The sequence below is a fragment of the Neolamprologus brichardi genome, chromosome 8, assembly GCF_056152115.1.
Source record: "Neolamprologus brichardi isolate AB-2024 chromosome 8, ASM5615211v1, whole genome shotgun sequence".
Taxonomy (NCBI): Eukaryota; Metazoa; Chordata; class Actinopteri; order Cichliformes; family Cichlidae; genus Neolamprologus; species Neolamprologus brichardi.
Window position 1 is genome coordinate 6,901,107 of NC_142111.1, and position 12,012 is coordinate 6,913,118.

The following is a 12,012-nucleotide window of genomic DNA, read 5'->3' on the forward strand; positions in this document are numbered from 1 at the left end:
GCAAGAATTTTTGATATGAAAGGAGGTTGGAGATTGGCCTTTAAATAGCTAAGATAGCTAGGTCTAGAGATGGCTTTTTAAGTAACAGTTTAAATAGTGCCAGCTTGAAGGCCTGTGGTACATAGCCGATTATTAGAGATAGGTTGATCATTTTTAAGATTGAAGCATTAATTAATGGCAGGAGTTCTTGGAGCAGTTTTGTAGGAATGGGGTCTCAGCCCTTCCCATGAAGGTGGCACGGATACCCCTCCGGTGGTCCTCCTTGGGCTCTTGCACTCTGGGGCCTGGATCTCCTCCATGCCTGCTTCATGCCCTGGGGGACGGGGCTATGGCTCTCTACATCCTCTTGCAGACCATTACATGGGGAAACCATTGGAATACAAGCGCGCCGATCCACACAGGTGTGCACACGGGTGTTCACTGTTCGTAGACTTAAATCACACCTTTCTTGGCTGCTACTTCAAAGCACATTGTGCGCTGTCTGTCCTGCGTGCTGCACAACAACATTCAATATTTAGTATTTACTGCTGTTTACACTTAGCTAGATTAATGCGATGGTGTTGTGTATAGTATGTTGCTTTGTTTTGTTTTTTTTGCTTGATTTCTCTTCTTTTTCTCTCAACAGGTGATCCCGGAGATATTTTTTTTTCCCCCTTTCTCACTGTCCCTCTCCCCTTCTGTTTTTCTTTTCCTTCCTCTTTCTTTCTCCCTTTCCTATCCCTCACTCATGTCTGTCCCGTCTGTAACAACTGAAAATAAAATAAAATAAATAATAAAAACAAAGGTCGATCAAATGGACCAATACGGCAATGCCATGATGATCCATTTGGCAAAATAAATCCATTGGGTATCCTTGTTGGTCTTCAGACAACAATTCTGACGGCTAAAGAACCAAATGGGACAGGCAAAAAAAAAAAAAAAAAAAAAAAAAGGAATGGGGTCTAAAAGACACGTTGATGGTTTGGAGGAAGTAATTATTGAAGTTAACTTAGAAAGATCAGTTTGAGATAAAGAATATCAACGGTACTGAAAGAAGTTGTAGACAATGTTACATCTGTGAGATGATTATGAGGTTTTTTTTTTCTCTAATGGTTAAAATTTTATTTGTGAAGAAGTTCATGAAGTCATTACTTGTTAAAGTTAAAGGAATGTTTGGCTCAACAGAGCTCTGACTTTTTGTCAGCCTGGCTACAGTGCTGAAGAGAAACCTGGGGTTGTTCTTATTTTATTCTATCAGTGATGAATAGTAAGATGTTCTGGCTTTGCGGAGGGCTTTCTTATAAAGCAACAAACTATTTCTCCAGGCTAAATGATGATCTTCTAAATTTGTGACACGCCATTTCCTCTCCAGCTCACAAGTTATCTGGTTTAGGCTACGTGTTTGATAACAGTGAGTGGATTACATTCTTAAACATAGTTTAAGCGCTTTCAGAAAGACATGTACTGTGATGAAGTCCACTCTCCACTGCTGTGTAATCAATTATTTTAAATTTAAATGTTATCAGGAAATGATCAGACAGGAGAGGGTTTTCAGGAAACACTGTTAAATGTTCAGTTTCTATGCCATATGTTAAAACAAGATCTAGAGTGTGATTAAAGTGGTGGGTGGGTTCTTTTACATTTTGAGAGAAACCAATTGAGTCTAATAACAGATTAAATGCCATGTTGAGGCTGTCATTTTTAGTCATTTTCCATCTACATGGATGTTAAAATCACCCACAAAAATTATTTTATCTGAGATGATTGAATAGAATTGAATTGAATTGATATACCTTTATCAGTCCCACAAGGGGAAATTTCATAAGGCTGCCGACCTATTGTATGCAATGGCGGCGCCATCTTACCCTCCGACCATACATACATTACACAAAACATCACATGGGGAAGACAGGTCAGAGAGGTATAACAATGGAAAATACACCACATGAGGAAAGATAAGGAGAAAAAAATAACTCCCCCCAGACTGAGCTCCAACAGAGAGATCAGTCTGAGAACAGAAAAAAACATCTCTGCACATAGCACATGAAAAAAACTCTTCATACACCAAAGAAACACATGACAAGCAACAGGGGTGGATAAAGGGTGCAGCATCGGAAGGGAATAAGCGTCGAAGGCGTTTGGAAAGGGAGGGGGGATGAGTGTGTGCATATCAGTGTATATGTATGTGTGTGCGTGTCCAGAGTTCAGCTGAGACAGTGTCCTTCGCCCTGCTAGGCTAAGTAAACAGTCTTCCAGCCAACTCAGGTGGCCTTGCATGGAATGGGAAGGAACAGACTAAACACAGTCATTAGTCGTTATGAGCACTACATCCGATAAAAAGTCTGAGAAATCAGACAAACTCTGTGTGGTTTGTCCAAGTGGACGATCACAAATAATACTGGTTTTTGAGTTTTACAGCTGGGGTGGACAAGGCTAAGCATCAGGCTTTCAAATGGATTAAAAGTCTGTCTTGGTCTTTGGTTGATTAATAGGCTGGTGTGGAAAATTGGGGATAACAAGAGGAGAGAAGCTGCAGCGAGGTGTGTAAGACTGCAACTCTGCCTCCAGGTCCCAAATTTGGATAGTCATATTTTGGGGAGTTTAATAAATTTAGCCAGATTTCTAGAAATAAGAGCTGCTCCATCCAAAGTGGGATGGATGCCGTCTCTCCTAACAAGACCAGGTTTCCTCTAGAAAGTTTCTCAATTATATATAAAGCCCATATGGTTTTTTGGACAACATTCAGACAGACAGCAATTTAAGGAGAACATGCGGTTAAACATGTCACTCCTGGTCTGATTGGGGAGGGAACCAGAGAAAACTACAGAGTCCGACATTGTTTTGGCAAAGTTACACACCAATTCAATATTGATTCATTGATTTTGATTTTGACCTTCCTCGAATTTGAAGGATGGGTCGGGTGTGTCCTTTGTGGCCCACCATATCCCAGAATTCATAGCGTGGCCCAGCCAATTTCAGTTTCCAACGATGGAGGCCGCTACTAAGTTTTAAAATTACTCTTATTAATCTTTCTGGGTCAGGGAGGAAACAAAACTGAAAACACTGAGCATGGGACACAAGACTGTCAAAGTAAAACAGGAAACAAGAGACATACACAAAGACACAGACTTGACACAGTGACATGACTGACTAGGGAACCTGAAACATGGAGACATGAGTAACTAACCATGGAACACAGGGAAAGCACAGTGACAGAAAATTAAAGACTAGGAATTATAAATATAACACAAGCAGAAAACAATAAAGAAAACAAAAACCATGAAAAACAACAAATCAAAGAATATAACTTCATCTAAAGAACACAAAACACTGGGTCACAGACCCAGCACCACGACACAAATGTTTAGAACACACAGAAGAATTGCTTATCACAGCATTGCTCATTAAGACAACAATGCAGTGTTTTTTAAACTCTCAAAATATGATTGTGAATATTTTGATGTGGAAAGTGGGATTATCCCCATTAGCAGCATCTCCTCCTCTCTGGCGCACTGAGGATGAGGTTGATCACACAGTCTGATGTGCATATGTGGTGCATTTGTCACACTGTATTTAAAAATGAGTCACTCCATTGGACCTTAGGGTTACCAAATCTCACTTTAACCCCTGAACACAAGGATAACCTAATGAGGTCTTTGCTATCATTGATCAATAACCCCACCCATAGCCAACACCTTAACCCTGTGTTTTGGAGAAATGAAAGAAATATTTATTGTTGGAATTTTTTTTTTGATGTGAGTCACATAGAATAATTATTTTTATTGTCCCTTGATTACCAAAGACTTGACTTAGACCTCACAGAGTTAACCTAAGCGGCTGATCCTGCAAGTGGCAGTAATACTCCCGAGCTTGCCATTAGACAGTCCATACAGCAAGGGGCGCACTACGTTTCTCTCCACGTACAAATTGACCCCTGACCTCCTGTCGTCATCCGACCCCGAGTCTCACGTTTTCCTACTGTGACCTCAGACAGTCAGCACACTTCCGAGCTTTACCTTTAGCAGCAGGTAAAACCTCAGAAACACATTATTCTGGCCGCAGTGACTCTCGTTGTTCTGATTTAGTCGCGGATTTAACAGGAAGGAAAAAATGGCCGGAGTCGAGGAGCTGTCCCCCGCTACGAGCTCGGTGTCCGTACGGCCCCCAGAGGACGAGATTGACGACGACGAAGATGAAGATGTAATTACCTTATTATTCATGGGCTCTTGAAAAAAGATTGAATGAAAATGGGACTTTAGCAGTGTGTTGCACTGTTTTGTTTGCTGTGTTAGTTCCCCTGCCTAAATAGGGCAACACCAAAGCTAACTAGCTAGCTACCTACCTGAGGTATATGGTCTGTCTAACAATGCTGCGAGCTAAAAACCAGTTTCACTGTACACGAATGTATTTCATGTTCATGTTCTTACTCGTTAGAGATGCTTCTTTATTTTCTAATGCACGGCTCAAATGTTTGCTTTTTGTGGTCGTCCATAAGCTGGATGAGACGCTGATGGAGAGATTGTGGGGCCTGACTGAGATGTTTCCTGAAACGATGCGCACAGCTGCAGAGGTGTCTGCACACTGCTCAGTCTCATTGATTAAAAAGTTCTACAGGTATGTCTCTCTCTGTTGCTTTTCATTAGTAATTGCACGAATGTGTTTGTCAAGAGGCCACAGTAAAGGATATAACAGGTACAAATTCTTTGCTCGTGCCAGTTAAGTCAACTCTTAACTTAAATCTGTTGGTTCAAGTATGCATTGGGTAAATGCTACAACATTATAAAGAACTGAAAAACACCAAACCACAGATTTACATATAGCAAAAGGCAATATCCGGCCATGGATTTTCTACCGCTTACAGGGTCTGGGGGTGAACTAATATTATTCCAGTCTTTGCGTATTAGAGTCTAACTAAAAGGAGTATTAGAGTAACTAAAGGGTACCGTATAAACTGCAGATACTAATCAGGTTGGTGTGCTGTTTCAGTTTTTCCCGCTCTGCGCTCTGGGTCGGCACTACCTCCTTCATGATCCTGGTGCTGCCTGTTGTGTTTGAGACAGAAAGACTACAGCTGGAGCAGCAGCAGCTACAACAGCAGAGACAGGTGAGTGTTATGGGGCACTTGAGCGCTAGCTGATATAGCACATGCATGGGGTAACTATGATGTACTTAATTGGTAGTTGTTCAGGGGAAAAGCATTTACTGGGAAATTTCAGTGTGTGGCCTGAATAATCGATTCTTCCCCCTTTAGATCCTGTTGGGTCCTAACACTGGAATGTCCGGTGGGATGCCGGGCATGATGCCTCCTGCACCCGGCAAGATGTGAGGGGGCAGGAAGGGCCTACAGGAGCCTGAGATCTGCTGTTGGAGAGGCAGCAGAGTCACTCGGAAGGAGAGACAGAGAGACCAGAGAGAAGAGCGAAGACCTGAAGTTTAAAGAAAAAAAGGCAGAGGCTGTATGTCAGCAGCGTTCAGCTCACTCCAGCGATATTGTGGAGGAGGATGTGATGTGTGTCCAACACTTCTCTCTCGCTGTCTCTCCTTACTCCCAGGATCATGCAGAGACTGATTTCCAGAAGCACAGCTTCTGTTATTTTTCTTTTTTGGGTTCTTTTTTCTTTTTTTTTTAAATACTTATGTCCGCATAAATAATTTGTTCATAGGGGATATCAGTTGAAGTTGGATACAGTGAAAAGAGAAGTGTGGAGGTTAGCGGTGGTATAGCTCGGTGTTTGTAGTCAGAAGAATGGTACTCTCATTGGTAGTTCAGGTCATCTTCATATGCTTATTGGTTCCCCTTGCATGTGAAGAATGAAGTTAGAATATCTGATCATATGTGACAAGTTTTATTAAATTATAAGATGGGTGTCTACATTGACCACGTGCTGTGGTTCCGTCTTTGTCTCAGATCACCAGTGTACTATATGTGTATAGTATGTCAGAGTGTAATGCCTCTCGCTTTGAACTTTCCACAGTTATTGGTTTTATCGTGTCCTCCTGGTTAAATGACGCTGATGTGTTCAGTCTTAATTGAATGTAATTTTGTTTTCCTCTGTTGTCATTCATATGACAGTATTTTATAATCTCTACTGAGCAACCCCATGATTTTGTTTTGTGTTCAACATGACTGCCACAATTAAAACACCAAATCAAATAGAAAGCCTTGTGTCTACTTTCACCTTGTTTTTGTGTGTAAGATCAAATATTTTGTGGTGTGTTTGTCAAATGTATTAAATAATCAACAGGAGGTATTATTGAAATTATCGTCATTCATTTATTTTTGTAATCATCATAGTCTGTATTTATTTCACCACATTTTGATCATAAAGTCTTGATATTGGTTATTATTTACATGAGATATTTTAGCTTGTAAGAACCATCTAACAATACTGATTCTAACAATCAGTAACTTGTCTTCAGATAAAAAGTTCCATTGTCATAGAAAAATGTTTTTATTGTATACAAATGATTAGAAATTCAGAAGTTTAGAAAGTAGTATTTAGGACAATGCTGCATTCACGTGTCGTTTCCAAAGGATTAAGATAGGAATGTGTTCCAAAGATTTCGAGAGACATAACTCCTTCAAATATTTTATGGGGATATTCGTTTAAAGCCTTAACTTCCGATGATGTAATTGGGAACACTTAAACGCAACATTAATACTAACTTGTTTGGTCACGTTCATTTAACTGGTCAAAATAGAAATTTCCGCTTGCACCTGAAGAGTCAGAAATTCCCGCCGGTGACAAAAGGCCAGTTTTTTCATGAACACAAAAAAGCTATATTTTAAACATTAGACACTATATTTGTTTTTCGTCCATGAGCGTACTGTGGTTGGCGTCCGATAGCTAATAATCATACGATAATCTGACAGTCTTGTTTTGTAGTTTAACCTGTTTTTGTTTGTTTGCCTTGAAAGAGCGGTGTATGGTTAGCAAAGAGTTAGCTTGATTTTAGACTGGCTAAATATCTTAGCTGAGTAATCAAAATACCTTTCATCTTTAATTCTGACCTCATTCTGCATTAAAAATGAAAGTTGCAGAGGATCAAGTTGTTGAAGATGATTCTAGTTTCCAGGATGATGAGGTAAGATTTGAGTATTATTTTATTCAGGGCGTGTTATTTCTATAGTATCCCTCTTTAAAGAGAAAAAAAAATATGTTAAATAAAGATTTGCCTTAAGATAAAAAAAAAAACAATGTTTAAATAACTTAAAGTTTAAGCTATATTATATTTTGGTTACAAATATTGTATAAAGATAACACAGAAGAGTAGATTAAAACATGAAAAGCTATAATCTGCAGGCTTTTTAATGTTATATTTACTCTTGATCAGTTAGCTCATATAGATTTTCCTCTGAACCTCACAGGAGTCTTTCTTCCAAGACATTGATCTCCTGCAGAAACACGGGATAGTGAGTAAACAGCTGAGCTCAAAATCACTCATCTAACAAAAAGCAATTTGAGTGTGTGAGCATCAATCTGACCCTCCTGCCGTGTGATCACAGAACATGGCAGACATCAAAAAGCTGAAGTCAGTGGGCATCTGCACTGTTAAGGGGATCCAGATGACTACCCGCAAAGCTCTGTGTAACATCAAGGGCCTGTCAGAAGCAAAAGTGGAAAAAATCAAGGAAGCTGCTGGAAAAATGCTGGTAAGATACTGCGTTTTGAATCCTTAAATATCTGCTCTGTCCTGTTTATGTCTGTAGTGGGATCAAAACGTGACTGAAAAGACGATTTGTGTTATAGTTGATTCTCTTTATGTTGTAGAATGTCGGTTTCCAGACGGCTTTTGAATACAGCGCAAGAAGGAAGCAGGTGTTCCACGTCACAACTGGGAGCCAAGAGTTTGAGTTAAGTTTTCCTCATATTGGGCCTCATTCACAAACAGTGGACAAAACCTTGTGTACCCTGTTTTCATTTTACACGCAAGTCCAGCATTCATCAGTATTTTCTCACCTGAATTCATCCATACCTTAATTAAGAACTCCCTCAAACTATCTTTATGCATAAGTTCTCGCCACTTGGATGAAGGCTAGAAGATCACATAAAATGTAAACAAACGTCTTTGTTTTTGGTATTAGTCCAAAACGTCAGAGACAGAAAATTTGCTCATATTTATCATCCCTGTCTCAAGTCAGGAACCTTGAAATTATTTTGGAGAATGATCTTAGATTTGATAATCATATTCAGAAAATATTAAAACTTAAGATTGGTGAGAAATTGATCCATGCTTTTAGGTTAGCAAGCAAGCAGGTTGAATTATTGTAACGCTCAATTTGCAGGAGTCTCCAGGTCATCAGTAGGACGAATCAGTTCTTATAGATGTGAGTCACTTCATTGGCTTTCAGTGCTAGTTCATAAGCCTCTCAGTTGCTTGACCCCTCCAATCTGTCTTTGACTTACTAATTGTTTATAACCCGGTCAAACCTCTCACTGTGCTGAGGTTGCTTTGGTTACTGTGGTCCTGTTCTTTAGAACAAGCTGCCTGCTGACCAGAGGTCACATGCATCTGTGCTGACATTAAAAAAAGACCTCAAAATCTTTTGTTACATTAATTAGCGGTGCATGTGTGTTCTTTGTAAAGTTTAATTGAGCTTTTGTTGTAATTGAGCTTTTCTTTTCTTTTCACTGCCTTAAAACCTACATAGGTTTTTATGTTTTTGTCTCCCGTGTTCATCAGACTGAGTTTAAGTATAATCAGGTGTGCTATTTAAACAAAAAAGTCATTGACATTGTTGAGCTGACAGATCAGATACTCCTCAGATCCTCACTCTTCTTCCTTTTGTGTGGTCTGTGTTCAGAGCACACATTCAGACTGCACATTTTCTTCTGTTGGGTTGTTCTGTTTGTTTTGTATCATTTTTTTTTATGTCAAAATGTTTCCTTTTCTTACCCTAGAAGACTTCTTGTCTCAGGGGAGATAAAGTTCATCACTTTGTTTATTTGTTTAACCCGAAACCTTCCTTTTCTTATTAACCATCGTCCCTTCCCAGCTGACTCTTTTTAAAAGCTGTGCACTTTCTGGCTTCCTCCTCAGGCACTGTTTCAGTTCCTTCAGTCATAAATTATCCAGTTTTGTTCGTTTGTTTTTTTCAACTTCCCCGCAGTTCATGCAGATAACAGGTAGCGAGCGGTCGTCTGCTGACTCAGGATGCTTGTAGTTCAATAAAATACACACAGTTGTGAATCTCAGGGTTATTTTTCACTGAACTTTGTGCACGCAGTAATCACACTAGACTTTCTTCTTTGCTTCATAGCTTTAGCATATTAATAGACAAATTGGCAGTAACATGGAGGATATAAGAGGTTTTTGAGATTTATCAACAGCAGCGTTAGTATTGATTAAACCGATGGGATTTTGTATGATTTTACATGTATGTGAATTGTGTCTCTGCAGTAAATTGCTGGGTGGAGGTGTAGAGAGCATGGCGATCACAGAGGCCTTTGGAGGTGAGCAGACACCCCCCTGTAATGCGTTCCTCTCTGATGTTTTCCCATCTAAATTCATGAATACATTTCAAATTCATGAATTTACTCTCAGTATGTCTTCTTCCAGAGTTTCGCACAGGAAAAACCCAGCTGTCTCACACGCTCTGTGGTAAGTAAAGAACCTTTTTTGTTTGTTTTTAGCTTCCTGATACAGAGTAGTTTAAAACGCGTTCTTTCTTGTTCAGTCGCTGCTCAGTTGCCGGGCGAGGACGGATACTCGGGCGGAAAAGTAATCTTCATTGACACGGAGAACACCTTGTATCCTTGGAATGAGCACGGCACAAATATATATATCGTCGGCTGAAACGCTGCCATGTAACGCCGATGGTAATCTGCCTCCTATTTTCCTTGACTTGTACTTGTCTGATTTGAGTCGCCCGGACAGACTGAGAGACATCGCTGACAGGTTTAACGTGGACCACGATGCCGTGCTGGACAACGTGCTTTACGCCCGAGCCTACACGAGTACGAACATCCGTTACAGTTGATTTAGACTGACTTTTTTAGAGCATTTTATAAAGAACTGAAAACTCTGCAGGTGAACACCAGATGGAGCTGTTGGACTTTGTAGCAGCCAAATTTCATGAAGAAGGAGGCGTGTTCAAGCTGTTGGTAAGCAAGAGAACTTTTCTTCTGATATTGGTTTTAGTCATCAACTCTGTAAATCTAATCAAGGTGGAGAACAACACCTAGAAACCGGGTTTCCCTGTTTCTCTGGCCTTTCACTCTGCTTGTGTCATTGGTAGATTATCGACTCCATCATGGCTCTGTTCAGAGTGGACTTCTCTGGCAGAGGGGAGCTCGCTGAGCGGCAGCAGAAACTGGCCCAGATGCTTTCAAGGCTGCAGAAAATCTCTGAAGGTCTGAATCAGGATTCTCGGTTTTTGTGTATAAATATTTACGCCATTAACACCTTATCTTTTACACGAACTGTTGGAAACATAAGTTGCTGGTGGTTGACTGGAAATAGCACCCTGATCATTTTCCTCATATAGTAACTTTTATGTATAAGGAATGTAGGATAAACAATCATCAACATGGAGACAGAATGTTTTTAAAGCTTCGAGATGAGCGTTTCCACTGACTGTGAACTGACTGTGAAACAGTGTGCTAATTGGGCCAATGACTTGTGATTTGTAACTCCTTAGCCACAAAAAAATCTTTCATTTTGACACACGATACATTTTGGAGTCGTATCACCCACAATGAGTGACTGAGCCCATAAACTCAGCAGGACAGTGTTTACAGAGGAGACGTCAGTAAATTGTTTTCTCAGAGGACCAGACGTTTTTTTGCACCTACAACGCTCACCATCTGGTGACCTTATATAGACTGTAGGTTTAAAGCACTTCCACTTCCATGTTTTTCCAACCTGGAAGCTAGGTCCTAGAGGTGGGAATCACCAGGCACCCCATGATGCACGCTTATTGCAAATAACATTGTAACAACTCATGAGATGCTTAAGAGAATATTACATTGATCTTTCACTTTTGAGCTCTGCAGCTTTCTTGGTCTATAAGAATATAACTAGAATACAAACAGCTGAGTCTGTGTTCATTGACAATGCCGCGTTTAGACTGATTGCAGTCTGTTTGCAATCATAAATGAGACAGCAACTATTTACAAGCCTTCAACTATCTCTGTGGGTGATTGCGATTCTTAAACTGATGCTTGCGTTCAAACTTCACTGACCCTGATCTATGTTTTCGTCAGAGTACAACGTAGCTGTGTTTATTACCAACCAAATGACAGCTGATCCTGGAGCCGGAATGACGTAAGATAGCGCAGATTCCCTCATGCTTACAAATAGGAGGTTTTCTGATACATACGCCGTGTGAAACACTGCTGAGATGTTCTTAAGTTTCTCGCCCATTTCAGGTTTCAAGCTGATCCCAAGAAGCCAATTGGTGGGCACATCCTGGCCCACGCTTCCACCACACGCATCAGCTTGAGGAAGGGGCGTGGGGAGATGAGAATCGCCAAGATATTTGACAGGTATTTAGCAGTTCAAGGGCAATTTTCATAGTGATCAGTTTAATTACTAATGATTTGGATCAAGTATAAGACATGATATGACACTGTAGTGGCAAAGATGTGAATGTGAGCAAAGCGTGAAAAGTCTTAGATAAATGTTCTACACTCATCTGTCTCTTCGTGTTTGCTTTCAGTCCTGATATGCCTGAGAATGAGGCAACCTTTGCCATCTCTGCTGGAGGAGTTACTGATGCCAAAGACTGAAGTATAATTGAAGTATAATAGAAGGAAAAGATGAGACTTGCATGTTAACACTGTTCCTTGCTCACCCGTCAACTTGTTAGTTATATTATTTATTTATGTATTAATAGCTTCATTAACCTTATGTAATTTGTTAAAGATTAAAGTCTGACATATAGTATTGTACTATTTGGTGGTGGTGTTTCTGTTTGAGAGATTGTTATGAAATTAATAAAGAATAAAAATCCCTTTTCTGATGTTTCATACTTGGGTTTCATTGCGGGGGGGTTGCAAGACTAATTGTACCCTGACTGTATACTTAGCG

General features: G+C 40.1%; 2 protein-coding genes across 2 annotated transcripts; both read left to right on the forward strand.

Moving 5' to 3' along the window:
• The first annotated feature begins 3,905 nt into the window (after nucleotides 1-3,905).
• Nucleotides 3,906-6,139, forward strand: tomm22 (translocase of outer mitochondrial membrane 22 homolog (yeast)). The gene is made up of 4 exons (XM_006807258.2): nucleotides 3,906-4,179; nucleotides 4,475-4,593; nucleotides 4,966-5,083; nucleotides 5,231-6,139. The coding sequence occupies exons 1-4, from the start codon at nucleotides 4,090-4,092 to the stop codon at nucleotides 5,303-5,305; spliced, it is 402 nt and encodes a 133-aa protein (XP_006807321.1). The 5' UTR covers nucleotides 3,906-4,089; the 3' UTR covers nucleotides 5,306-6,139.
• A 565-nt stretch (nucleotides 6,140-6,704) lies between these two features.
• On the forward strand, nucleotides 6,705-11,935 carry dmc1 (DNA meiotic recombinase 1). The gene is made up of 13 exons (XM_006807257.3): nucleotides 6,705-7,065; nucleotides 7,349-7,393; nucleotides 7,487-7,633; nucleotides 7,752-7,834; nucleotides 9,382-9,434; nucleotides 9,541-9,582; nucleotides 9,659-9,731; nucleotides 9,847-9,938; nucleotides 10,012-10,085; nucleotides 10,220-10,334; nucleotides 11,187-11,247; nucleotides 11,352-11,468; nucleotides 11,642-11,935. The coding sequence occupies exons 1-13, from the start codon at nucleotides 7,009-7,011 to the stop codon at nucleotides 11,709-11,711; spliced, it is 1,029 nt and encodes a 342-aa protein (XP_006807320.1). The 5' UTR covers nucleotides 6,705-7,008; the 3' UTR covers nucleotides 11,712-11,935.
• The last annotated feature ends 77 nt before the right edge of the window (nucleotides 11,936-12,012 follow it).

Excerpts from the sequence above, each read along its gene's own strand:
- dmc1 (XM_006807257.3), top strand. The coding sequence starts at position 7,009 with ATGAAAGTTGCAGAGGATCAAGTTGTTGAAGATGATTCTAGTTTCCAG. Across the intron at positions 7,634-7,751 it reads AAGCTGCTGGAAAAATGCTG|AATGTCGGTTTCCAGACGGC; the intron begins GTAAGATACTGC and ends TTTATGTTGTAG. Across the intron at positions 10,086-10,219 it reads GAGGCGTGTTCAAGCTGTTG|ATTATCGACTCCATCATGGC; the intron begins GTAAGCAAGAGA and ends TGTCATTGGTAG.
- tomm22 (XM_006807258.2), top strand. The coding sequence starts at position 4,090 with ATGGCCGGAGTCGAGGAGCTGTCCCCCGCTACGAGCTCGGTGTCCGTA. Across the intron at positions 4,594-4,965 it reads TTGATTAAAAAGTTCTACAG|TTTTTCCCGCTCTGCGCTCT; the intron begins GTATGTCTCTCT and ends GTGCTGTTTCAG. Across the intron at positions 5,084-5,230 it reads AGCTACAACAGCAGAGACAG|ATCCTGTTGGGTCCTAACAC; the intron begins GTGAGTGTTATG and ends TTCCCCCTTTAG.